This window comes from Gavia stellata, chromosome 14, assembly GCF_030936135.1.
Source record: "Gavia stellata isolate bGavSte3 chromosome 14, bGavSte3.hap2, whole genome shotgun sequence".
Lineage (NCBI taxonomy): Eukaryota > Metazoa > Chordata > Aves > Gaviiformes > Gaviidae > Gavia > Gavia stellata.
In genome coordinates, this window is record NC_082607.1 from 556,896 (window position 1) to 584,749 (window position 27,854).

The 27,854-nt window shown below is 55.0% G+C and overlaps 1 protein-coding gene across 1 annotated transcript; it reads right to left on the reverse strand.

Annotated features, from left to right (window-relative positions):
• Positions 1–10,480: 10,480 nt before the first annotated feature.
• Positions 10,481–22,232, reverse strand: EDA2R (ectodysplasin A2 receptor). The gene is made up of 9 exons (XM_059824479.1): positions 22,203–22,232; positions 16,171–16,281; positions 15,294–15,472; positions 14,389–14,474; positions 13,911–14,075; positions 13,233–13,379; positions 12,264–12,754; positions 11,580–11,628; positions 10,481–11,148 (listed from the first exon to the last, which is right to left on the reverse strand). Exons 2-9 carry the CDS (start codon positions 16,255–16,257, stop codon positions 10,853–10,855), a joined length of 1,500 nt encoding a protein of 499 aa, XP_059680462.1. The 5' UTR covers positions 16,258–16,281; positions 22,203–22,232; the 3' UTR covers positions 10,481–10,852.
• Positions 22,233–27,854: the final 5,622 nt, after the last annotated feature.

Consider the following 27,854-nt stretch of genomic DNA (forward strand, 5'->3'; position numbering starts at 1 on the left):
TAAGAGTTCTGTTTTACAACCTTTTATCTGTTCGCTCCTTTGAGCACTTGTCATGGCTAGCCATCATATTTGGTAAGTGAAGAACACTAATTGCATTTTCATTATCTCAGAAAACTGGCACAGCAGCAAATTAATCGAATAGTAAATAAAACACAGGCTGTGGACAAAGCCAGGGAACTAAGAGGAGGAAAGGCGGAGGGAAGGGATGCCTTACACGAAGGTATCATTCACAGGAGTGCATTGTGCATGCAGCTGGACCCAAACAGAGACCCGTTCATCCATGCAGGCAGCTGAGGAGCCTGGCTAGTTTCACCAGAGGTAAAGGTAGCGCTGACGGTGCTTTGTTCATCGGCTCTTTGCTGGCCTGCGCATGGTGATTCCACGTTTGGCACCAAGTGCCTGGAAATGAAAATGGTCGCACCGTTTAACGGCAGCCTAGTTCCTGCCTGTAAAAGATGCTGAGATCTTCTTGGAGCTCCTCTCCGGGATGGGGGGGTGGGGGGGGCAGGGTGTGGACGCAGTGTCTCGTACCAGCAAAAATGGAGCGGGAAGGGGAGCGCCTGCAAAGGCCGCTGCTGGCAGTGTGCTCATTGGCACGGGCTGCTGGTACCTCTGGGGAAGCGACTGCCCGGAGGGTGAGAGCCCGCGTCTGCCTTCACCTGCGAGCGAAAGCAAAGTGTTCGAGGACGTTATGTTGGGTTTTACCAAAATACCCTGCTCCAAAACATTCTAAAACATGGCTGTAAAGGACATGAGAGTTGGAGAATCGAACAGTAAAAAAGTAGGAAATTAAAGGTTCCCATGAAAATTGACACTTTTGTGCCTATGCATTATGCTACAGGTACTGCCATTTTCAGCTAAACGTCAGCCAGATATGACTAATGAGATTTTATATGTGTATGTATGTGTGTATGAAACGTTTTCCACTAACCTCATTCTTGGGAAAAGCTTAATAATTCTTTCATCTGGAGTTTTCCAATAAAAACACGCTTAGTCTGAGGCAGACAGAGTATGGTAAAAAAATCCATGGCAGTTACTTACGCGAGGTGAAGTCAATAGCCATGAAAACCAGAGCTCTTTGCTGGAAAGTAGTGCTCGTGGCACCTCACATCAGCTCTCTCTGGAGCGATGGTGTGTAATGGCACCTCACATCAGCTCTCTCTGGAGCGATGGTGTGTAATGGCCAAGCAACAACAGGAGCCTTCAGCACTCACATCTCCCGGAGATGCCTCCTGCTTTCTCCCCGTGGAGCCACCCAGCAGCTCGAGCTTTCCACCCTGGCTTGCCTCTCCTGCATCCCACCTCCCTCAGCCTCTCCTCCCTGCTCAGCCTGGCCAGGCAGTCACTGCTATCTGGCTTCTGCCAGACTAGTAACAGCCTCAGCAGCCAAGCCTGAACTGACTTACCTATTTTTTTCTGAAGCCAAGTTGTCAAATTTTTTGTTTTGCCGTTGCATTTCCCCTGGTCACTGCAAAGGAAGGAGAGACTGAGGGTGAAGGTAGGAGGAACTGCAGTATTTTCCTATTTGTTGTTTTAAGCATTGCTAAGATACACTCTGCTCCCTACACAAAGTGGAGGATATGAGCCTTTCCTCCATTACATTTCATTTATATTTATCTATAAGCATGTATGTATACATACACACACTGTGGATGCTCAGATGCCATTTCAAACACCTTTCTGTGGCACATGTGCCACGGGACAGGAGCACATCTCTGTCAGTTCCCGGGGTAAGGGGGTGCACGCTTTGGGAGGACCCTCTCGGACACGGCCAGGGCGAGACCTCAGCAAGGAGAGAAGAGCAGCTCACAACCCGCTCTGCTGCTGGGGGAGCTCTGCCCAGGGAGCGGTCCTTGCCATGTGCCCCGGGAGCCGGGGCGCCCGCCGAGCAGCATCGGGGCCGGCGCAGGACAGAGACCCCCCCGGCTTGGGGTCGTGTCTGACTCGTCCGGCCTTCGGAGGTGGCCGGGGCGAATACCCCGAGGCACTGTGTGCCCGTGGCTCCTACTTGTTTTACATTAACTGTAGGAGGTAAGAAATTATGAAAATTGGCCCTATTGTTATTGTATTTGATTGGGGTATTTATTTGTAATCCAATAATTCCTTAAAACCAGCTCAGAGGAGGATGTGAGGGGGAGTTTGAAGAGGTATTGAATGGGTTGCAAAAACACACTATTCTTTTGCTAAAACTCTGTTCCCCAATGAAGCTGCATTCAAATCCAAAATCAGCCCATTATCCAGACTATTGGCTCCTGTTAACGTAATAATTGTCACACAGAAATAGACTGGCCAGTCTCAAAAAACCTCATTTACCACCAGGACTCAGGGAAGGAATACAGGAATTTCACTGGGATAATAATGTATTTTTGACAGATAGTAATAATTACTGGCATCAGGCTGCCCCCGAAGACAAAGACTGTTTGTTTTTCATCAGCAAGGCTTTATGATTGGAGTGACAATGTTTTTCCTTAAAAAGGAACTTTTGCTGCCAATAAAAGGAATCAGGCTCCCATTTTTAATCTTTTTTTTTTTCTTTTTTTTTGATGGTGGTGGTTGTTGCTCACAGTTTGGTTCCAGTTGAGGCGGTTTGCTCTCATTAACATCCCCCTAATCCTCTAAACACCGCGTCCAGTTCCCCAGCCCTCCGTCCACTCAGCCAGGGCAGCACGGGCTGGGGGGGTGGTGTCCCCTTCTCCAAATTCGGAGGGAATCTAATGGCAGAGACAGTCCCTGGGCCTGGGTGCGGTTCCACCAGCCCAGCAAAGCCATGGGGTGATATTTGCACTTACTGCGCGGCTGCTGCAAACCAGCCGGAGATGCTGGCATCCCGAACACACGCATTGCGAAGCTTTTTAGCTGCTTTTTGAAGACTGCATCTGGAGGGTGCCTGTGAGTCAGCCCACAGGTTTGACAGGTGAGTTTGTTAGGCAGGAGAAAAATAAATGTCTGTCTCTTGGCAAACACATTCAATAATGTGCTGTAAAATGTGTGTTTTCGTTCACTTGTAATTGCCCTTGTGTCCTGCAGAGAAGCGGTAATATGAGAACCATGCACGCAGGGGAAAGCCGGTGGAAAATACAAAATGGGAAAATCCGAGAACAAACAATAAAAAACCATCTGTGGGGAAGGAGAGGAAAGCAGAAAAGGAAGGAAACTTGGGACTGGAAATTCAGTTCTCTCCGATGGATTTAAGTCTTCATTTTTAGCAACCAAGACTTAACTGTCCTCTAGCCCCCCATGCAGAGGAGACAGGAGCACACAGAAATTGGTGCAGAGCAGATTTAAAAGGTTCAGTGCCACAATTACTCTGTCAAGGAGAGCATGGAGGTGTATGGCTGAGCAAGGTGAGCCCAGCAGGAGAAGTGGTTTATTATGACACTAAGTGCAACCGATGCCTCCAGGGATGAGTAATGCCCACGCGAGGAGCAGCAGCAGAGCACAAGGGAGCTGAGCATCACCCAGGCCTGCCCCTCCTGACATGAAAACGAGTTGAAAATTAATTACCGGCTTTCTCCTTGAGTTGACCCCTGTGAATCCCCTTCTCTCCCTGCCATCATTCCCCTGGGGTTTCTGCTCCTTCCTGCTCGTAATGGACGTGTGCAGGGAGTCTGGAGAGCGGGGCCAGACCCTCTGCTGCGGGTGGCCGCTGCATTGCCATTTCCACCAGCCTCCCCTCACCTAAAAGCCGGTGCAGCAGCTCATCATGACTGCTGGGCTTGGGGACACGGGGGATGCTCAGGGCATGGCCCTGGCTCTGCTGTCACCGGGGTCTGCATGGCCAGGGACAACCTCGCACGCTGGGGCACCGGGCTGAGAGCAGGGACCAGCAGCACATGCCAGCATGGAGAGAGCCAGCAGCACCTTCCTCCCCTCCTCCCTCTTCTCCATGGCTGTCCCACCCTTGGGTCCAAGGACAGCCTGTCGCAGGTGTTTGAAGGAAACCTTTGGGGGGAATGTAGTTTCCTTACCGGTGAGCGTCCAAGTCTGGGTGCGGTTTGGTGCCCAGCTGCCTACCGAAATTCTGCCAAACTACTCACGCTGGGTAGGTAGATGTTAATGACTTGGCTTAAGTTACCTTCAACTGACAAAAAAATTCGGTCAGACAGTTTTCCACCCACTTGAAATGCACTCTGAAAGTTTGTGAAAGATTCTTCTACCTGTCATGTAATTGAATGCAATCAGGCATCTGTGCGTGCTAATGAAGCAGCTGTGCCAGGTTAAACCTCTGCAGAGCCGAGCTGCGCAGGGCTCGCCTCTGTTCGCTGCCGCTGGGTTTTCCAACTCTCTTATTTGCGGTGGCTCACTTTTCTTCAGACCCTGTTGGTCTGTTTAAACATCGTAGCTTTTGATAGGGTAGGCAAGAAAACGAAGTGCAAAAGCAGGAAAGCTCAAGGTGTTACTGAGCATTCTTCACCATTTCTGCTATTTGCTCCCTCCACCTCAGCTCTGCAGTTTAGCCAAACTCCCTGAGGAGCACGTGCTTCCCTTGTCTGACCCTTTTCTACAGAGAAAAGAGCAGCATTTCTCCGGTCACGTGGTCCCTTTTCCTGCCATCTCCTCCCTGTAAGTAGTTTTTTGGTCTGTATTTTCATGCACCATTGTTTTTAGTCCAGACCATCTCAGACCAAAGATGGACAAGCAAACACAGGATTTCAGGAAAAAGGTCTTACTGTAAAAGCACTTGCTCTATGCATCCAGAATCTGCACGTGAGGGAAACTTTAGGAAGCTCATCTGACTTAACTGTTCACAGATCATGCAGTCCTTGTTAATCCAAGGCTCATTAATTAGCCTGGCGCTTGTTGTAGGCTGCCAAGCAGGATCCCACCCGGAGCATTTCACCAGCAGGAACATCTCCTTCAGCCGGGCCAGACCTCTCCATCATCTCCGCTTTGCGACTCGGTGCTCACTGGGCAGAAGGACGTGCCCTCAGATGGGAGCTCCCTGTGAGAAAGATGCAAAGACCAACTTGACTTGCAACAGCACCTCAGTGGGTCTTAAATGAAGTCAGCTCAGGGTTTACTGGTCTACACAAGGACATAGAGTCTCTGGTCTCCACCTCTGCAGTTACTTCGTCAGAGGATGCGAGTGATGTGTCTCAACACCCCATGCGTTTCAGCCAAGTTCTATAAAGCAAAAACCCATTGGACAGGAATATTTGGCTTGGCAGGATGACTGGCTGCAAGCTGTGGCCGCGGTGAAAGGCAGGACACACGTCTGCATTCCTGCTCCAGAGATCAGCTCAGGAGAACCCCCAGTGCACATGCCTCATGCAGGCCAAATGGCATTTACTGGCATCCTCCTCTGGAACTGGAGGCTTGTCAGGCAGTCGGCCCGTGTGCTTTGAATGCCTTTGTATCAGTTTTGCATCCCAGCTGGAGATGTTCCTCCTGGAGGCAGTTGAGGTGAGGACCGTGTGTACCCCAGCATCTTGATATGCTGCCAGCCTCTCTGCAAATTGTGCCTGATGAGGCACCAGGAACTGGAGAGGTAGGAGTCAGCCTTGGTCTGACCACCTCGGAGCTGGTTTCCAACCCCACACTTCTCTCCTTGCACGGAGTCTGTTCCTCCTGCCAGCTCTGGTCCACAGATGTCTACTTTGATCACAGTGCTGAGAATGAGCATCCTAAGTACTTTGAGTAGAACATGGTTCATCATCATTCCTTGTGCATCAGCCAAAAATGAGGCGAGACCAGACAACACAAACGCTCTGAGGCAAGAAGCAGAGCGGGGTGCAAACTTCTTGTTCACAGGGAGCTCCTGGTTTGGGTGTAAGCGTCTGCTTTGCATGGGAGTGGTCACCCCAGGGACTTCTCCAGAAGAGCAGACCCTTGAGGTAGGGCCAAACCCACCCACGCCCCATGCCTTACCTACTGCAGCGTGCCCAGTCCTCAGACACCTGAGGATGGTTACAGCCCCAAAACCAGGAGCCACTCGAAGGTAAGGCAAGGCATACTCCGAATTCCCATCCCAACAGCATGCAAGAGGCCGCTCTCCTAACAGATACACCTCTGGTGCTCTCCTCCAAGCACAGCCTTCCTGCAGCGAGCCAGCAGCCTCCGGCAAGCTGCTCGGCCTGGGCTGGGCTCTCTGCCCAGGTGGCAAGACCTGCCTCGCTGGTGGGAGGGCCGGGCTACTCCCGAGCCGGCAGCACGGTTGCCTGCACCATCCACCTCTGGTTTTTCTCGGGGTCGGTGCGGGCAGAGACATTAGGGTCACTCACTCCTTGCAGACCTTCAGTAAGGCTGGTTGTTCTCAGTGCAGCAGCAAATTCATTTCACTGTGAACTCGCGGTGTATTATTTCAAGCATCTGTGAGAACAGAGGTCCCAATGCCCCCAGGGAACTCCGTGGAAAAGGCTTCTTTGGAAACCATGCACGCTGAATACCTCTACCGATACTATGGTTTTGCATTCAGTGATGAATGCCTGGTTCTTCTGGGCCTTGATGTCAGAAGCTTCTCTATCCACACTGACTGTATTGCTTTAAGGGCAGAGGCACAGTCAGCGATGCAGGGCTGCACGCGACAGCATCGTGTGGGGGTATTCTTCACAAGAGGAATGAGCTATAGCAATACCTGCACCTATAAAGCCTGTGAGAGTTTGGACAAGTATAATAAGCTTTAATTAGAAAATAAAATCATATTCTTCATTCGAATAATTATTTTAAAGAATAGACCAAGTGTAAGGGCATGAACAGACTTAACGAGCGCTGTAATTACTGAGCTTAAAGAACAACTGCTCCTCAGTGAAGCTTCAGGAACGGGAGCTCCTTGGGCATCCTTTACAGGGTCTCTGCCACCTCCCTCTCCCCAGGCCACACGATGAACCCCGCCTGGGATTTGACCCTTCTGAGGAAGATTAAACCTGCACAGCAAATAGCGGCTGATGCCCGCCCCGGGCAGGGCAGGCACCTCACCGGGAAGGGGCCGAGGGCCACGGCTGCTCTTCTCCAGCAGCACCCATTTAAGCTGTTCCTGCCCCATACCCACCCCAGCATCCCAAGGATGACTGACTCAGCCACTACAGCATCTGCTTTGAAAAGCGCCACCTGCCCCTGCCAGACACACCCCTCCGCGGGACCCCCGCACCCACCCCGCACCCACGGGCGGGCAGGGGCTGGGGGTCCTGCTCCTCTCTTTGCCCCTGCCCAACAGAGACACACAGGCAGGAGGGGAGAGGAATCAAACTCGCTGAGCATCACCACCTCCGACCCTGAAATTTATTGAACCGCAAACACACAGCATTGGAGAGCACCAGGTCTGGGAGGAATGTGGGGCACGCACAAGCCCCTTGTTTAACAAAAAGGGCAGGAGCTTCAGCTACTGCTTTATTTGAATACAGACATCACCTCAAAAAACAACAGGAACAACTCTACTTCAGAATTACAATGGTAATGACACAGAATTTACAAAAATATAAATAACCTATTCGTAACCTTAGAGAAAAATAACATCCACCATAAAAAATACCATGTATTTCCCTAGGTAAACCATGGCTACAGAAATGTATTTGTTTTTGTTTTTTTTTTTTTTAAAAGCACCAGAGTCTGCATTATTAAGTAATCCAAAAAACATAGGGCATTTCCCCTTAACACTTGCAGACTTTTCTGAGAAGTGTGCCCAGATCATTAAAACTGAGTTTCTTCAGCATTGCCTGCTTCTGTAAAAGCATATTGTAGGTACAGTTCATATAGGCACCATGTTCAAGAAAAGCACCCAAGGATGTACTAATTGTTGACTTTAGTGAACACTTCAGCAGGATTTAAGTATGTGCCTATTTTAAGTCTATGCTTAAAAGCTTTCCAGAACAGGGCTGGATTTAAACTTATCATACAAATTCCTCTGCAAATCAGACTTCCAGACAAGAGTGGTGTCAAAAACAATCGCTTGTAAAAAAATAATCCCGCTGTAGAAGACTATTTCCATTGTTCAGCTCCAGCTAAAGTTTGCACAGATGCTGAATTATTTGATTTCTTTCCACTCTTGTTGAGCCATGCCAGCTTGGCACGAACAGCTTCCTGATGCTGCAACGCAAGATCCAGCGCTATGGGAATTTCCTTCCCTTACATTCCATGTATTGTGCTGAAAATACTATTAAAAAGCAAAAGTCAAGTATGTAGTCCATTGGTTCCCAGCTAAAGAAATTCACTGCCCAGGGACTGCCACTGTTTCCAACGTCCAAACCGCAGCGTTATGCCCCCTTTTTTTCAGCCTCTCGTGATTCCCCATCTCCCAAGGGGAGCCCAAGCTGCACTTGCGGCAATCCAGCCAAAGGGCTCCCAAGGCGGGTGAGTTAGAGGCCACCTGTAGAAATTTTGGCCCGTGTAAACACAGCTGATTTTGTCACCGCAGCTGGAAGGAGGGTGCCTGCCACAGACACCAGTGAGTGGGGAGCAGCCCTTGGGTGGGAGCTGGGGGGGCTCCACTGCTGAAAAGCCCCGTCCTGCAACGCTCTCACGGGGGGTCAAGCCTCCCTGGGGCACCAACCATGGTGACTTGCACCGAGACCACAAAGGAGGCTCTGCGTGGGACGGAGAACAGTTACAACACACTTAAAAGCACCTCTGCCTCACGCTGCCAGCTCCTGCCCGCCCAGCGCCACAGGCAGCATGCCCAGCGGCACGGCTGGGGCTCAAGGGGCAGCACCTGGTGGGCCAGGAGCTGCGGCACGGCACAAACCCACCCCACACATTGTATGTGGCACGGCACACACCCGCCCTACACGGCACCTCCTCAGCCTCGAGGCTTAATTCCTGCTGGAAGTGACTAAGTGTGTGTCCACAGAGGGATTAAATATTTATTCAATTTTGTTACATGATTAATGCAAACCTTCTCTCCCTGCCGCAGATAAACCTCAAATGAAAAAACCCGGACCCCAGGCTGAGTTTGCTTTAGCAATACTTTTCCTCAGTGCTCCGCAACAGACCCGGCGTGTAACGAGAGCCTGACTAACCCCAGCCCAAAATGGGTACAAGGTCTACTACTTCGGGGTCTCGCGGAGCAAAGAGCAATAGAACGACCTTGACTGTGGAAGAAGCAAACAGCGGGGGAGAGAAAGCGTCACATCCAGCTGCAACTGCCCACGTCTCCCCTTACCCACCACCCGCTGAGCGCGTTCAGGTCCCAGCAGCACTCAGCGGGGAGAAGAGCGAAGAACAGCAGCTCTCGGCAGCCCCGGTCGGGCAGGTCTGCCGGAGGGGCGGCCCTGTCGACGGTCGCCGGCTTTGCCGCGCACTGCGCTCAGACAAGAGGCAAACTTGGGCGCTCCCCGGGCGGGCGGCGGGGTAACAGTGCCGCTTGCCGGCAACGACCCCGCCGCGGGGCGCGCGGCACTCGCCGGAGCCGGCGCGCTACCGCGGAACGGAGCGGCACAGCGCGGGCGCCCGGGGACACCCGCCGGAGCCACCCAAAGGCGCCCGCCCTTGAACCGCCGCCCGCCGCGCCCCCGGCCGCAGCGGAACGGCACCCGCGGAACCGGCCCCGGGCCGGCGGGAAGCTCCCCGCGTGCCGCGCCGCCCCCGCGCCGCCCCGCCCGCCGCAGACGCGCCGCGCTGCCGGGGGCGGGCGGCAGCAGCGCCGGCCGCGCCCCCCCCCCCCCCCCCCCCCGCGAGGCCCCGCGGAATGCCGCGGACGGCGGCTCAGGAGAGCGGCCCACGCGCCCGCGGCCACGCGCCCCGCGGCGCGACCCCCGACAGCAGGAGCGCCCGGCGCAGGCGGGGCCCTCGGAGGCGCCGACAGACGCTCGAGGAAGAGAGGGGAAGCAGATGGGCGCTCCCCGCCCAGCAGCTCCTCGGGGAAGTGAGAGGAGTAGGTCATTTTTAGGCAGGAAAAAAAAAAGAAAAAGGCTATTTCAAAACAAGGCGGCTCCGCCGCGATGGGAAACAGGGACGTCACCGCCGACTGTGACGCAGCCACAGCCTTCTCTGCCTCCAGCTGCTGCCCGGCGCTGGCACCGCGCCGGCTGCTCCGCGGGCACGCAGGGAAGAACCAGCCCTGCCTCTGCCGCCCTGGGTCAGCGCAGGGCGGTTTGCAAAGCTGCGGCGGTCGGCAGACGTCCGCGGGGCCGGGGCGCACAGCAGGAGCCCGGGGAGCGAGCCAGCAGCCTCCCCAGGCCAGCAGCCACAGCCCCGCGCCGTACCAAGGACATACGTCAACCCAGCCCGGGGATCAGTCCGGCTCTCCTGCAAGAAAACTGCACTGCTTCACAAAAAGGACGTGAAGCGGAAGCGCCAGGTGCTGGGGCGGCACAGGGAGACCGAAGGCCGGAACCCGGCGTAGCAGCCACAGCCAGGTCCTCTGTCGAGGACCGTCTCCGCTGCAGAGGGAGAGGAGCAAGTGAAAAGTAAACTGGGAAAGTGGCAACTGGCACCCGAGAAAGCAGAGCGTGGGCCAGACAAAGAACAGGAAAGCTGGAATGGGAGGGAGGCGACGGCTGAGCCTGTAGGCAGGTGGCTGCCCGCGGAGACTGAGCCCCGTGGCCAAGGGACCCCGTGCCAACAGCTGGGGCAGCACGGGGCTCACTGCAGAGCGAGAGCACCACAGCTCAGGCGGCACAGCGACTGACGGCACTCCACTGCCAGACAAAGGTGTAAATGCAGCCAGAGAAAAATGGCCTCCGGAGGGGTCTGAGCCAACCCTCCCGTGTGGAGGCTGGGAGGAGGCATGGCTGTGGCCTCCCAGCACTCCCCCGAGGAGGGACGCTCCCCCTCGCGTCTTTCTGTTCCGCCATGCAAAGACCACCTCCATGTACTCCGCATGTACACATCAGAGATTATGTGACCGCAGGGCTACCGGATCCTCTCCTGACCAGTACATACAGTGCCTGGAGCTTCCTCCGTCCCTTCCCTGATCTCTCTAGCGCTGGTGGCCCTGAGCCTGGCTGAGCGCGAAGTGGTCGCAGAGTAGGAGCAAGGCATCGAACCGCTGGAGCTGCTGCAGAGCTTGGGCCAGGAGCGGGATGGTGACCGCGTCTCCCGAGTAGGTGAAGTGAGCGACGAGCTGCTCAAATCCTGATATCCGTCCCAGCAACTGGGGTGTGACCCCCAGCTCCAGTGCCACGTGGCTGAAGTTCTTCACACCATTCAAGGAAGGGTCCAACAAGAAGGCAAGTGACTGCACCAAGGAATGGGGCAGCTCTGCTATCGGCAGACCTGGGGCAGCAACACAGGAAAGTGAGGTTAGAACCCAACCTATCTGGCTAGGGCAAGAATAAAGAGAGCAGCTGGACTCAAGCCCCTGTCCCTGGTGAGCAGGTGAAATGCGACCCTGCCAGGGCAGGTATCTCCTCCAACATCACTTTCAGAGCTCAGCAACATGGAGCTGGCTCAGTCCCAGGGAGGCTGGTAACTGGTGACAACTGGGCGTCCATCCGCCACCCACCCACAGACCATTCAAGGCAGTATCACAGAAAACCTACCCTGGGAACTAGCACCAAAGGCCAGGAAAGTCAGCTAAGTCCCTGTGACAACTGGCACCTCCGCATAGCCGTGGCGGGCTTCTGGAGGAGCTCACTTCCAAGAATCTTTCTCTCCCCGCTACCCCAGCACTTGGAGAACAAAGATGAGGCTGCAAAGACACTTACCCTTTGCTGTGCTGCTGATCTGAGTCACAAGGCTCTGAGCATCATTCACCTGGTAAGACAAAGACCCCAAGGTTGGTGGCAGTCTGGTGAGACCAGCAATGTCACTCTCACTGCTCCCAGGGCCATCACAGAGGCTCAGAGGAATGGTGCTTCTCCTTCCAGCACGACCATCCCATGGAGCCAACGACTCCTCGGGATGCTCCAGGGCCTCCCAGCAAACTGCTTCCATAAACGGTCTCCTGGAGCCAAGCTGTTAAAGGGATTTCTCTGCCAGACATTTTCTGAGCCTCAGTGACGTTAGTCATCGGGTTCATTACAAGCTCACCAGAGAGGGAGGAGGAACCAGCCCCCCCCCCCTGCTGCCAGGTCAGCTTTCTGGAGAACGAGGACAAGAATCACCTGAGAGCACATCAGTTAAGGATATGGTCATACACGCAATAAATCGACTCTGGTCTTTTGGGTGTTTGAAACCATCCCAGCAGGTCACGTCTCCATGGCTGATGGCCCATTGAGTGACACATCACTAAACATCTGGCAAATTGTTTTTTGTAAGTACCAGTTAGTCCCTGACATTAATGAACCTTAGTCTACATCCCTAAACCCACCAGCAAGCCCAGCGCCCTGTGCCTGAGCCTCAGGTGTCTGGCAGCAGTTCGGAGAAGCAGTGAGGCCGGAGGGACTTACCGGCTGCTCTCCGCTTTCGGCAGTGGGATTTGGGAAGGCGGAGGGCAGGTGCCGGGCCCCCTCCCGCCCCACGCCACCACTCTCTGCCAGGATCCTCTGTGCCGCCCGGCTCGCCGCGTCCTCTGGCCGCTCGCTGCCCACAAACTCTGCCTGGGTGGAGAACTTCTGGAGGTCCAGCTCGGTGCACTCCACTGGGGCGTGTGGCCACTTGTGCTGCATCTCGGAGGCGCAGGAGGAGAGGGGGGCCAGGGCCTCCACCGTGCCTGGCTGGCCCTGCCTGGGGTCGGAGGGCGGCAGGACCCCAACCAGGCAGTCACTGCGGCCGGAGGCCCGTATGAGGGGCTGGCTTTCCAGGAGACTCCTGCCCAGCTGGGCTTTGGAGGCAGTGCTGACTGTGACGGCTGGCGGCAAGTCCGTCTCCGGCTGGAGAGAGGGAAGCTGGAGACCCACGGCTTCCCCGTCTGAAATGAACTGCACCGCTTCCACAGGGCCTGAAACCAGAAACAGGCATGGCTCAGCAAACCCTGGGCTCTGCCCCAGCCCCTTCCGGGGGTCTGCCAGCCCCGCTGTTGAACCCATCGGCCCAGGGCCTGCGGGCAGAGCCGGGAGCACCCTGCTAGAGGCCAGACCCCTGTCCCCTGCACCACCACCAAGCAAAGCCACTTTCGTGCCTTTCTGCAAAGTTTTGAGTGGGGTCGATCCCTCCCCCAGTCGGAGGGAGAGCAGGAGCGGGCTGGGGGGATCAGGAGCCGCAGGGGCTCCGCGTGCACATTTCTGGTACTGCTGGCACAAGGTCTGCAAGCGTTTGTTAAGAGGGGTCCCAAACTTCACATGTTGGTGGGACTCGGACACTGTCCAGTTCCGTCCTTCCTGCCTAAGGGCATCTCAGTAGGTCCTAGGACCGTGCGAGCTGGAGCCCAGCACCACCCTCCCTCCCCCCAGAGAAAGGAAGGTGACAGGAGCAGGTACCTTCTGCCTGCCTGTAGCAGGGGCTCAGGTTCTTCACACCCAGGCAGCAGGGACCAGACATCTGCTCCTCACACAGGAATCTGCCGGGCGCCGCTGCGGTCGGGAACATTGCTCGCTGGTCTGAGAAGTTCTGAGTCCTCAGGAAGACTTGAGGAATAGAGGAGAACCAGTCTGAACGAAGGCTTGGCTTGCTTCCCCAGCATGTCCTCAGACGTGCGGTATGTCTGCCGGCAAGGAGCCGGGAGCCAGCAGCTCCCTGGCATGCTGCTGGATGCCAACATGCCCCAACCCCAGCCACCAAACCTGCTGCCCTCTTCCCTCACCTCTATGGTCCTGCCCTGGAAAAAGCCACTCAACCTCAGCCCACCCCCGAGAAACCCCAGGAAGAGAGGCTAGCCAGTTCTGACTGTGAAACGGCATTCTCCTCTGACTAATGATGATACTGAGGAGGAGGCAGGCTCCTCTGTGTCTCTGAGCAGGCAAAGTACAAGAGAGGTCCTGCAGCTGTAAAAAGCAGGATGAGGTGTTTATTCTGTATGAGCAGAGGAATGTTTGGGTCACTGCATGCTGCAAGAGCAGCAATGCTAGGGGCAATGCTCTACACAGCGAGGAGGGGGCCACGGGCACATGTGAACAGCAAAGGGAGAAGGAGGGGAAGCACTGCAGGCATTGGCTCACCTCGCTGGCACTGGCTCTTCCAAAACCGCTTGCAGTAGATGATGGAGAGTGCCAGAAGCACCAGTACGATGATGACCAGGGCGCTGCTGGTCAGTGCAAGAAGGGCCGTGTCCTGCGGCGGTACGGTGGGGACAGCTACCTTCACCAGGTTTGTTCTGTACTGACCTGCAAACACACCAGCCACAAAATGTTGAAGCCTAACCCCGAGGCTTGGGCCACCCACTCCCTGCCCGTCCCTCTTCATGTGTAATGACTGTGCCCCCTCCAGCAGGTCTGTGGGACAGTGGCTTGTGCTGTGGCCAGCTGAGTAGCCTGGCCAGCGAGCAGGATCAGTGAAAGGATGGTGCACGTTTGAGTGCATGCCTTTGACACGGTCACAATGACTTAGCACGAACCATGAACCGGCTCCGCCATGTCCACACCACCCCCTCTACCCCAGAGGGCCTTGCCCCCCCAGCCGGCGAGGGACGACACGTACACTGACGCTCGGAGGAGGGAGTCTGCTTGGTGCAAGGGATGCACTCCCAATCCAGCTGTCCGCTGATCCGCGCCTTGCGGTAAAACCTGCCAACAGAGCAGAGGTCTCAGCAGCGCACGGCCCCACGGCGAACCCCCGCCAGCCCAGCTCCCGAGAGACAGGCAGTTTGTCTGACCCCTCCTGCCCCGGCAGGACAGGGCGCCCCAAGGCAGCAGGTCTCTCCATCGCTGGCTGAAGCTGTACTCACAGCTACTTTTTTGTGTCTGTAGCCACCTCTGCCAAGGAGCGACATCACTCAAACAGCCTCCCCCACCCCGTCCCACGTCTGCTAAAGTGGGCAACAGTGATTAATAGCTCCATAAAGGCACAGAAACACCTCAACCTACAACTGCATCTGGGAAGAGGCTCATAAACCAGAGCCCCGACTCATTCCTCTGCCCCGAGTCCCACTGCTCGCCAGCACGTGGTCTGCAGCCCCCAGGCGTTTCACAGGCTGGGTGTTTGCAGCAGTCTTCATTTCAGCAAGTCCTCAAACCCATCAACCAAGGCACAGTCTTCCTCTTTGGGGACCACCAACTGTAGTGGTCTACAGCCACTCATCTTCCAGGGCTTAGCCACCCTGGTGTCCACAGGAAAAACTCAGGCCTGGAAGGAGTTTTCCTCCACTGCTGTTTCACGGGAGCCTTCAGGTTCCCTTCTTTGGAGCTACAAGGGGGGCATCAGATGGGTTCGATTTCCATGTCATTAGCAGTGTCCTCAAAAAGGCAGCCCTGGGTCACCAGGACTCCTCTTACGTCCCACGTTCTGGGTGGCCTCAGATAAAGCCCCCTCTGTCCTCCCCTCCCTGCACGCTCCCAGGTGCGACCACTGCGGCTGTGCTCCAGCCAGGATGCGGCCCCACTCACCCCGGCAGGCACTCCCCACAGACCGCGTTGGTTGTCGCCGTGCAGTTGGACTTCTGGACGCGGTTGATGAGGGTGCAGGAGAGGCAGGGCTTGCAGCCGTGATGCCCCCAGCTGTCTTTAAACTTCCTGGGAGGGCAGGCCACGCACTGCGCATCCCCCCCGCCGTCGTCGCCACAGTCCTGCAAGACATGAGGTCGGACGCACGGCTGTGGCGAGAGGCCACTTCAGGTCCCAAAGTGCTACCGAGGGGAACAGCGTCCCTTCTTTGGGGCCAAAGGGTGGAGGGGTTACTGCTCATGCAAAGGGTCCTCAGAACCCAGCCGAGAGCAGCCGCCACCAAAGCAGCTCCGATGGAGACACGCAGGGAAGCTGTTTGCTGCCCAGCTGGGGCCCACTGGCCGCATTTAGGGAGAAGAGGAAAGCTCTGGCAGCGGTGTGCCCCGGAATGCACCGCTGGCAGGGGAGACCCTGCAGGGTGCCTGGGTGGGAAGCACCAGTCCCACCACCTAGGCTGGGCTGGACCCCTGCTGCAGCAGCGTTCGGCTCGTGCCCATGCAAGCATGCAGCCTGGCTGGGCAGCGTGGCTTCACCTGACACTACAGACCAGGAGAAAATTTAGACTTTCATAGGCAAAAAGGAAAGAGGGCACCCCGAGCAGCAACCCGAAATCCCTTCCCACCACTCATTACTTCCATCGTCTCGCCCTCCTATCCAAGGTGAGGGAAACTGTTCACCGTCCCTTCCCACGGAGTCCCAGCTCTTCCCAACATGCCAGGACCTAAGATTATCCTGAAAGAAGGATGGCAGAGGATTCCCCTAGCACTCTAAAAGCCTTGGTGCCAGATGATTCCCGGTCCTTCCAGAACAGCCAATTTACCTTGGAAAGCTCCTGCCCGGGCATGCAGTTTCTGCAGGGGGTATATTTCCCATGCTTATCCAGGTACTCGCTCTCTTGCCAGTCCATCGGGGCCAGAGAGGGGCCGGGAGCCTGAGGAAGAGAGGAAGAGAAGGCAGAGAGGTCACAGCCAGCCCCAACACTTTTAAGATGAGCAGCGTGCCCTTTTCTGGGCACAAGTTTCTGCTCTGGCCAGGATGGCAGTCTGCATTTCTTGTGCATCACGGATGTCACTGTGTCAGGAGGAGGCTGCCTGCTCCCACCACACGGCAGGCTGCTCCAGCAGCTCAGGAACGGCTTCCCAGCAAGGCTGGGGATGAACCACTTGGTTTTGCTGCCACATCGCAGCCTTCAGAATGGAACAAATGAAATTTCATTTCCAGTATTAAGGTAGACCCACCTACTGCTCAGGTCACTGATTCGCAGGAGGCCAGTGGACTTTGCCAGCCCCGGCTGTAGGTCTGAGCACCCCAGACTATCGGTAGAGAGCTCAGTCCCAGCTTCAGGACCCAGCAGCCCAGCTCTGGCCAGCGTGGCTGTGTTGGTCTGACACAACCAAACGCCGGTGGCCAGCCATGTCCCCGGCAGAACAGGACACGCACCTGCGGCCCCACTGTGCCGGCCCGGAGCCATGCAGGCTGCCCAGGCTCTTGCTCCGCACATGTTCTCACTCTGTGCAGGCTCGCTTGGCAGACATCTCAGAGGACCAGCAGAACAAGCACCCATTTCCCTCGAAAACACCATCCAGATCCTTCCTGAGGTGAATTAATGGCTCAGCTGAAGTTAACGGCAGAACAGCCCCTGCCTCAGTGGAGCAACAGTTTGCACCTTCAGCGAGGACGGCTCAGAGAGGAACACAGGACCTGAGTCTCACCGAGAACTAGCAACTCAAACTGAAGCTACAAAACCGAGCAATTTATTTGGAGTTTTGGGGCTGTCTGTTCATTTCTGCATATTCTAGGTGGGTTCTTATCGCGATGACAGAAACAGAATAAAATCCACCCCCACTAGACCAATCCTCATTTTGCTTTCCCCATAACCTTGTGCAGCAGATCAGGAGAGAAAGTGTTCAACCAGCCTTGGGAGCAAAATTCGTTAATTTCTAAACACCCACCAGGAATAGCGCACACCTGAAAATGCTCTTGTGAAGGCCACCACCCTGAACAGCCTGAACCACCCGGGAAAACCTGGCATTTCAACCAGAGCCATCCTGCTCCACAGCCTCGGGAGGAGGAAAGGCTCAGCCGGGACACCCATCCCCTGCAAGGCTCCAGCAGCAGAGCAGGGAGCGGACTGCAGGGCCCCTGAGCACCCCCTGGCCCCTCCTGCCACAGCCCCCTTCCCCTCCCATCTGCACCGTTCCCGGGCACCGAACACAACGTCCCACAGCAGCATTCCTCCACAGGCTTTTTCTGCGCTCCTCTGCTTAATCCCCCACCACTCCCTTGCCGGCTGCCTTTTGGAAGCGGACACTTGGACGGGCTCCCCAGGCTCTGAACGACCGAGATTCATTTGAGATGAAGTCTGCCCCGGACGAGCATAGAAAGTGAGTCACCCCTCGCCGCAGCTCCCGCACACGGCCGTGTCTCATTAGCTGTTACAAGGAAAGGCAGCGCAAGCCAGCGAGGACTGGCGATGAGAAGCTAAGGGAGCTAAATTTATCTTGCAGACATCTCGGGAGGGGCATGATCACAGCCTGTAAATAGCGTAAAGGTTACTGACACTACCGAATAAATAAAGGAGATTTGTCACCATCTCGGAAGATGGCGAAGAGGGAGCTCAGTGCCAATGCCCAGGGAGAAGCACACGGTTTAGCGTTAGGGTTCAGCTACAGGCTGAATGCAGCAGCAAAAATAAAAAGGGGGGAGACAGGCTCAACAGGGGCGACACACAACTGCTTCAGAGGGCTGGCAGGCTGACAGCCCGAACCCAACCTCTCGGTGAGCTCCGAGCCCGCAGCCCCCTCATCCCCGCCAGCGGGTACCTCTGCCCAGCACAGGGAGGTCAGCGCTACTGATGCTCTGGTCCGGAGTTTGATTTAGGCTTTTGCTTGTAACAAGAGCATAAAGATGTATGAAGTAGAGTTGCAGGCAACAGAAAAGGAGCCAAGACACCAGTGTCTGGAGGACAAGGGGACCGATTTTCATCGGCTCTCCAAAGTGCCCTTGTAATACAAGAAAGAAGTACTCGTGAAAAAAACCAGCACTAAAACCCCAAAAAACCACACCAGCAATCTTTTTGGTGAAATTGTCCTGTGAACACAACATGATCACTTTCTCTCATGTATTTACAGAGTTTTCTGCACTTCAGAAGGGTCTGCAGCTAGGGATACATCCCTCGCAGCCTATCTCCCCAGAAGAGATGCAGCTTAAACCAGTTTCCCAAATACAGAAAGTTACACAGGCAAAAGGAATCCTGTGCCAGTGCAACTCCACGCACGAGGACATCTGCCAGCATGACGGTATCACTCCGGGATGGCGGGGGAAACAGCGCACCGCAACCATGCCAGCAAAACTATTAAGCGTGGAGCAGGCCTGCTATTTCTCAAGCCACAATATAATGATACAAGGAATGAATGCCTTGTTGAGTATCTGGCACGAAATTCAAAGCTGTGGGTTTTTGTTGGTTTTTTTTTTTTTTTTACTTCTTATTTTAACAATACCAGAACCAAGACATTTAATTTGTAAGTGGAGCATACATCCAAACCACACAGCACTGCCCTGGTAAAGCGGCAATTTCTGATAGTCTAATAAGCCACTAAAACAACTGGTCCTAATTAGCTGAAAGTAAACAAGAGAACCCTCCCACCTCTTTGGAAACTACACGGGATCTCAAGGTGACTGTCAGAGCAACAGATTTTATTTGCCAAAGAGGAATATAAACGTGACACGGTATCAATGCACTTGTAAGTTGGAGGGAAGCAAAATGTACTGCCATTGTTTCGAGATGCATGAGATCTTCTAACTTAAAAACATCACAATTTGTTAAAGGACTCTTTTATTGTCTTAATGGGACAACTTGCCTAAGCAAGGCGAGCAGGGTGTGCTCCCCACTGCTTTATTACTGAAGACAGCAAAAACATGAGTTGCTGAATGAGTTTCACTGCATGAGATAAAAAGCATTTCAGTAAAGCAACAGTGCAAGTTGCAGTTCGTTCACCTCCGTGACAGTTCTGGAGCTCTGTCATTTTCTTTTTCCTGTGAAAATGTAATTTTCAAAAAAATTAGACTATCTGGCAATCTAAACTATTTATAAATTTCTTTTGTGTCCAGCTGATGGATTCTGGCAGGAAAAAAAGGGCAAGGAAATCAGTAACTGAAAGGTTACAAAAAAATCATCAGCAAAAGCGTTAGTGCTTCTGGTTCTCCCTGGGTATGGTGCTGTGTGGTGTTGGGTGGGTTGGTTTTTGGTGTGTGTGTTGTTGTTTGGTTTTTTGTTTGTTTGTTTGTTTTGGTTTGTTTGTTTGTTTGTTTTTTTAGGTTGGACTTGATGATCTTACAGGTCTTTTCCAACCTTAGTGATTCTGTGATTCTGTCTGACCATGGCCCAGCAGGTACCGGGGGGCAGGCAGGGCGGTGGGCAGGCAGGGCAGCACAGGAGATGGGCCAGGCTGGTCCCTGCCCCAGACACAGACCCCATCCCCTCGAGCCACGAGTCTCTGCTCGCCTGGGACAGAGGGGTGCCGAGACCAACCTTCAGGGGCTCTGACACCCGCGCACCGGTGGTGGCGGCTCTTCCACAATAACGCACAAGCCAGCGGCACATCGCAGGAGGTTTCTGCTCTGCTGCACAACAGACTAGCACAGCCCGGCAGTAACTACAGCCCAGATGAGATACGTGTATATATTGGAACACAAAACTATAGAGCTGAAATCCTAAATAAGAACTGCCAGTGAAAAGGAGGGGGGGAAAAAATGAAATGTTATCTGGAAAATACTACTGCATGCCTTGCGTATGGCAGCGTCTAGTCCCAGTCTCTTGCTCAGTCATTCCTCTGCTCCTGCTCATTAGTCTGCATTCATTTTTTCTGGACAGCATCTCTCTGCACCTCCCTACAGTACAAACCGTGCTGGGAGCGACTCTGCCACCCCTGAAGGATGCCTTGTAGATGAAGGACTGCTCAGGGAAGCAAAAATAGGGGAAAAAAGGCTGAATCTGAATCTTTCCACGTGGCTTGGGAATCAGCAGGTTTTCCAACATATTTGGTAATTCTACTCACAAGATTGTCCACTATTGTTTAATTTGGAAAGGCTGATGTTCACTTTAGGTGAAGGCACCCCAAGCTCGGGTTGGAAGCACCCTGGGCCGCTCTCATCTCTCTCCACTGCACTGCTATAGCCCCCAGGTTGCAACACTTGCTTCCCTACTCCTGGTTGCTCACTCTAGCTGGAAGGAGGCTTCTGAAATGCCACCAAACCCCCCAACATAGGACAGAGTGCATCACTGCTGTTCCCATTCAGCTTTGCAGAGTCCCACGGGGCACCCACCCAGACACAGCCCAAACGCAGGGCTGCCCGCCATGCCACGTGCCCCTGGGGAGCAGGAGCCAGGCTACAGACTGTGGTGGACAAGAGGCTTGAGAAAGGAGAATCCAGGGTCCTGGAGGAACACGACATCCCTCCGGTATGTGGATGACTTCACCCCTAGAGCCGCCGGGGTTATGGCTATAGGGCTCTATTCCTATATTCACTGCATAGACGTTTGATAAATAATTATAGATGGAACCGTAACTACTGATTTTTGTCAGGTTCTGACTGTCCACCTTGGGCATCCACACTCTGCCTTGTTAGATATCTCAAGTAAGACTTCCAAAACTCTTGTCAATTTTCATAAAACCTTGGATTTCCACCTGGTCGTTGCCCCCCACTTACTTCTTGGTAATTGTCACTGTCTTGCTTGCAATAGTAACTCAGCCTCTTTGGAGTGCCTGTTTTCTTCTTCGATTCTTAACACCATCATAAATAAAACTGCGCAGATTACACTGAGAAGAGAAGCATTGTGTAGCGCGAGTAACGAGTGTTTGGAATAAAAGAACTTGCAGTCAGTACTTACTCTGAACTGCTTAAGCGTGCCCTTAAAGACGCTTGACACCTTACGACGGGTGAAAACGCTGGGAGTGTTTTCAAGGGCGAGCACCCCAGCGTGCGCCCCAAGAGCCCACCCGCCGCAGAGCTGCACCACGGCACGCGCAGAGCTGTGCACCACGGCACGCGCAGAGCTGTGCACCACGGCACGCGTCAGCCCCTGCGCGCCGCGGACCGGGACGGGACGGCGGCCTTCGCCCGACGCCACCACCCGAGGCTGCCGGCCGCCTGCGAGACGCGGCTGCGGCGCTCGGCGCGGCGTCCCACACGTGCCGCCCACGCGTGGGCGCCGCCCCGGCGTGCAGCGCGGGGGGGGGGCGGTGCCGCCCGCGGGGCGCGCCCCGGGGCCGCCCGGTCGCGGGTCCCCGCTGCGCCGGAGGGCGCCCGCCCACCAGCCGCGCTGCGCGGCCCGGCAAGCCCCGGCTCGCCCGCCGCCCCCCCCCCCGCCTCGCCACGCGCGGAGCGCGGCCGCTGCCCGACCCACGCGGGGCGAGCCGCCGGCGCAGCCCCGGCCCGCCCGGCCACCGAGAGCCGCGCGGCCGCGCCGGCGCCCCCCGCCGCGGGAGGGCGGGCAGCGCACCGGGATATGCCCGGGCACGTCTCGGCGAGGGGCTCCCCAGCCCGCGGCGGCACGAGCGCCCCGCATCACCCCGCCCGGCGCCCCCGGGCCCGGCCCCCCCCCCCCGCCGGGGCGGCCCGGCCCCCGCAGCCCTCGGCACGGTACCCCCCGGCGCTCGGGGGGGCCCGCCGCAGCCGGCTGCAGCCCACGTGCATCGCTGCCGCCGCGCTGCCGGGTGCGGGACCCACCGCAGCCCCCGCCGGTCCCTCCGACCCCCGCAACAGCCCCCGCCCGGCGGTGACACCGGCACCGGGGCGGGTCGGGACCACCGCCGCAGGCGGGCTGACAGGTGCTCGGACCCCGCGGCTTACCTGTGGCCCGGTCCCGGCAGGACGGTGCGGAGCGGGCAGGCAGTGCAGGCAGCACGGTGCGGACCGGCAGGACGGCGCGGAGCGGGCAGGCAGGACAGTGAGGACCGGCAGGACGGCGCGGAGCGGGCAGGCAGGACAGTGAGGACCGGCAGGACGGCGCGGAGCGGGCAGGCAGGACAGTGAGGACCGGCAGGACTCCGTGGGACGCCGCGTGGAGCGTCCCGGGCAGCGGGGAGCGGCCGCCGCCCCGCCCCGCCGCCTCCCATTGGCGGGCGCCGCCGCCTGGGCGGGGCTATGCAAAGGAGCGGCCGTTGCGGGGGCGCCCGGGACCGGCGCCGAGCTGCCGCGCCGAGCGGCGGGGCGGGCGGGGGAGCGGCGGGGCGCGGGCGCCGCAGGGCCGGGAGCCGCGCAGCGCCACGCGGCGTCGGGGCAGTGCAAGGACCGGCTGTCCCGCTGTTGCCGGCCGCGATGTAAACAGAGGGAAATCCCCGGCCACTCGTGTCCCTGGGGCCTCACGGGGCGCGGCGGGGAGCGGAGGGGGTGCTGTGGGGTGGGGGAGTCTGCCGCGGCCCCGGGGGAGGCCGTTGTTTCCGAAGAAGGGGGTTTGTCTGGCGTCTCAGCTATAGGGTGGCAGAGCACCTGTGAGCGACCCTGTCGCCATCAGCGAGTGTGGCTACACACGGTAAACGAACAAATTTACCGTTCCTGACCGTCCGCACGTACAGCGAGTGCAGGCGGGCAAACCGCGGGGCGAGGTGGGATCCCGGTGGCAGGGGGGCTTCTCTCGCCCTCAGAATTAAACTTCTAACGGCGCGTTTGGCGTGACTCATGGTCTTTGGGGTGGTTCAGGGGTGTTATCCTGGAAGTATCCCAGGATTATTGTGCAAAAGACTTACTCCGTCGCAGTGTTTACCAAATTGCCATGTGGAATCTAACTTTCTTGTGCGGGAGGGAGTTTATTTTCCCAGTAGTACTGATCTTGGCACTCTCTCTTCGGTCTATCGTGCCTCCAAACTCGTTAGCTCTTAAGTTTTGATCTGCCAGGCCCATTGCAAAATCTTGCTTCTTCCCAAGCTTTAGGAGGTGGAGGGTAGGCAGGGTGAGTGCTGCTTATTTTGGTGGCTCAGGCAGCAGCTCTCAGTAACAGTTGTTGCATGAGGATGTGTACCTGAACTGTGTTCAGTTTTAAATCCATTGTTTTGGGACATTCTCCCCATTTCTCTCTTTTTTTCAAAATTCAAGCAATCTCTCTCCAGAAAATGCTTTTGAGAAGTTCCATTAAGTTCCCCACCATCATTGCATAACAGCTCCTCTGTCAGATTTGAATAACTGGAAGGATTTTATATGAAATTCAATTAAGCAGTCAACTTTCTCACCATCTTCTACTAAGTCTTCTGATTTTTCACAGCTCGGTGCTTCAGCCAGGTTAGTGATGCAATCTCCACAGGAGACAAAGCTCAACAGGAGTTGTTCTGCAGGGGGATAAGGATGACTTCATCTTTCACATAGGGCAGTTTGCCTCATGCGAGTCCGTGTCTGATGCAACTGGCCTGCACTGCAGCGCTGCTGCCCCTCTTGCATCATGCAGACAGCAGTGCGCAAGCGGCCAGTGCTGACGGAGGGGCTGCCTCGCATCAGGCGTCTAAGGCAGGCAGGGCAGTCAAGGACACAAACTCCAGCTTTAGCACTTTGGAAGGCTGATATAAGAGTTATTTCACTGAGCAAAGTTACATCAGCAGAGGTCATCTGTAGTATTATTTTCTGCTACGAAGCTGTGATTGAATCAAGGTGGAAGATTTGCAATAGAGCGTCCGGCACACCACGCCGGCGGGCTGATGGGTGGTGGTTTGCAGAGCTGCCTGAGCCCGTGCAGTTTGTGGTGGTCCCGCTGGTGGCTGGTGCACAGCGCTGCCGAGGCGCTGGGAAGCTGCACTGCAATGGCCAGCCTGAGCCCACCGGTGCTGGGGCCGAGACTGAAGCAGGCAGCCCCGCTCTCGCCCCAGTTCCTTTCCGTAGGGTTCTGCTGCCCTGCTTTGTGGCATCATGGGAGCCAGAGAAAGCTGCCAAAAGAGCTGGAAATGCTTTTACTGTGGTGTCAGATCAGCACCTCACAGCCACATACATGAGCACCAGTCCTGCCCCGAGGATGGCTATGAAAGCCTGCAGTGACCTGGGGAGGTGGCAGGGCTGCCCTTTTGGTAGCAGCGCAGTCTTAGACTGGTTTTAGTGGCTTGCCAAACTGCACCAAGGAGTGGCTCGTTATGTGATGTTTGCCAGATTTCTGATATTCCAGATGCAGGGATCGTTGGGTCAGGTAAAGGGCTGTACATGCAACAGATTTGGATGTATTTTGCAGGCTAAGGCCTTTGAGATGTTGGTGTCAGCCTATAGAAACGTGTCCTGAGGTATTTGGTGTTGTGACTGTGATTACCTGATATGCTCAGGATCACGTTATCGCCATTAAGTTGTAACTACATAGCATAATTAACAAAATTACTGTATTACGAGTTAGCAAACCCATGAATTCTGAAGCAGGGAACCTGTTTTACAGTTTTTTCTTACACGCTGGAGTATTCACAACACTAGAGGGCACCAAGTCCAGGCTCGAATCTATCGCGGGGCAAAGCAGACTGTAAACACCCCGGCCACACACACACATACACACACACAAATACCCTCCACCGACACAGGTGGACCACCCACTTAACACACGAGGTGGTGAAGAAGTCACACTTGTGCAGTCAGCTAGACACCTTCCACCTTCCTCTCCGTTTCAGATCAGTGCTCTGCCCATCCCTGACTAAGGCATCACAAAATCATGTTTGAGGCAGGTGGGGAGGTTATAAAAGGCGATGGGAGCCGTGCAGAACTCCCCTCTGCAAAATCTGTGATGCACCTGGCCTCCAGGTGAGACATGTTGGAGGTGCTCCATGGAAGTGCCTGGTGCTCAGCCGGGCACGACGTTCAGCTGAAGTGTCATTCCTGCTGGGCTGATGTTTCTCCAGTTTTAGTTCCTGCTTCATGGTCAAAGACATCTCTTCAGAGCCACCTTTGTTGCTTACCTCGTGAGAGACGCTGCTTTGGGCTGAGATCTACCGCATTTTCCCTATGAGAAATTTCTTGTGATTGCCTAAGATACAGCTGAGCAGTAGAGTTTTGAGGTGATTTGTGACTTATTTGTTCTTTGATTCAGTGCCCTTTCCACTTACAGTGCTCAAAGTAATAGGGTGCGTGTTCAGAGGAACTTATTATCATGCCTGGCCATATGGCGTTTACTGCACCTATACATCTAACTCAGCAAGCATGGTTTCTTTCCAGGGCCATTACATAAATCAGGTTTTTCATGTGATCACCCTATGCACGCTATGACTCTTCTGTACATCTCAGTTAGGATTTGTTGCTGTCTTTTTTGTAAAGGTATTTAAAAGACATTTGGCTTCTCTGAAATACTGTCTTGTGGTGTTCCAGGGCTTGAGTCAGGAAGCTAGGCAAGCCTTTCCTAAGACAGGAACGTGCTTTTCAGTGCTCATGGCGTGTTCCTCCTGGTGTAAACCTGGGCCACTGTGGGCAGCAAGTCTAAATGTGAGCTGGATGCTGCCTGGGAGGTACAGCCCACAGAGAGGTTTTAAGATTCCACTTAAATCCAGGTTCAGCTGACCAAGAGACTGTAACCCTCCAAAACAGAGACCTGTGCCTCCAAACCCATCCAGGCTGCCCTGTCTTGACAATGATTTAGCATCTTCATACCACCCTCAGAGGCGGTGACACTTGCTTTCTGGACACAGCCTGAGGGAAAGGGGATGGATGGCGGTATCTGCTTTTACATCAGCACCCATTGGCTAAGTGGCTTTCCTGGGAAGTGGAGGAGGTAAATGCAGTTTCCCTCTCAGCGTGAGAAGTCACAAGCTCACCTAAGAACAAGCATCGCTGGCCAGAAGTCATCTGGCCGACAGCCTTTCTCTGGCAGACATAAGGACAAAGCTAACGCGATACTTCTGCAGAACCCAGCCTCCCAGCAAACTGTGGGTCAGGGAAAAGCAATGCCTTTGCATTAAATAATGCAATAGCTTATTTTTCCAGTGAAAAGCCAGGTAGGCTTTTATGTCCTCAACCTTCCCGGGCAGAGTATCCAAACTCACCTGCGTGGGACACAGTCATCTCTCCTTTCAAACCTGCACGTTCGCTCTTGGGTACGGGCCTGTAAAAGTTAGTGCCACAGAATCTTGTTTGCCAGTGCTTGAAGCCCTTACTTGGACCTATAGTACCCATCACAAATCTTCCCAGGGCATTAATTGTTAAAAATGTTCCTAATCTGCTCATCTTCACCTTTGAAAAAAACAGCCTCCAAAATAAATGTTGTAATTTCTGTGCTTGAAAGCTCATTTGCTTGGTTTCCCCAGCTATCTCAGCCTGTCTCTCGCTGTAAGCCTTGCCTTTGCACCACTCTCACAGGACTGTTTTTCCACAGCATCTCGCGAGGCTGAATCACGGGTGTTTCCATGTGCGCAAGGTGTGAGGACGCACGTTGGCAGGCCTGCATGGGCAGGACACAGGGCATCGCCCACCAGAGCTTCGGGGAGGGCCAGGCCAGCGTTGATTTCAGCATCTCCCCAGAGGGGAATTGTTGGTTTTCTTGCTGCCAGGGGAATTAAGAGCTCAGACACTCGCCGTGCCTTTGCTCAGCTGCCTGCAGCTGAAACCGTGCGGGCTCCCTGCGGAAGCTGCTGCTCGGCCTGGTGTCAGCAGAGGGCACTGGGTGCTCGCTGGAGCAGCCGGGACTGCTCCCCTCCGCGCCAAGCACCTTGCATCAGCAAATTACCCTCTCGTTCCCAAGCTTGGTTTATGAAGGTCACGTAACCACCGGCACAGACTTCATTTTACTCTGCCGTAAATCCTCCTTTTCTTTCCCTCTACTCTCCCACTCAGTTTCACTCATTTTCTCCAGTCTTTCCTCACCACTCCTCCGCTGTGTTCCTTCCCAGACATAAAATGCAAGGCTTTCTGAGTAACTGAGACCTCTTCCCTATGACCTTGTTGACCATCATCTTCACCCCTTTCAGTCTGCACAGCCTGCTCATGTGTGACAGGACGCTTTGAACATCTCTGTTTCATACAACTATGTGCAACAACGCACAGTTTTAACCGTAAGAATAGAAGCAGGCAGTACCCCTGACGACAGACATGATGTGTTCAAACTCAGCATTGTACAGGCAAATGGTCCTTGCTTTCACACTATTCTTCACAACAGCAAGCCCCAAATGAGTTGTGCTTTGCCTCACTCCGTTGCTCACTCCTCTCCATACCATTGCTAAAAGCCCCTTTTTTCCCACCAGGTCTCGCACCCTTCAGACAGCTAAGGACAACTCAAATATCCTTACTTAAAATCAGCAGATGAGCCAAGAAGGGGGACTCAAACCATTCTGTCTGTGCTTGGTTTTGCTTGTAAACAGGTGGCTTGTAAATAGTATGGCCTTGGGGCTTCATCACATCAGAGATGGGACACACCAACCGAACTTTTCCAAAACAGCAAGTATGGTGAGAAGACTGCTACATCTTCTGGAGAAGGGGCCAGGGAGGCTTTGGAGGCTCTGGGTGAATCATGGATGCTGTGGATCTCTCCCCAACTCCTCCTTAACTCACTGCTTTCCAAGT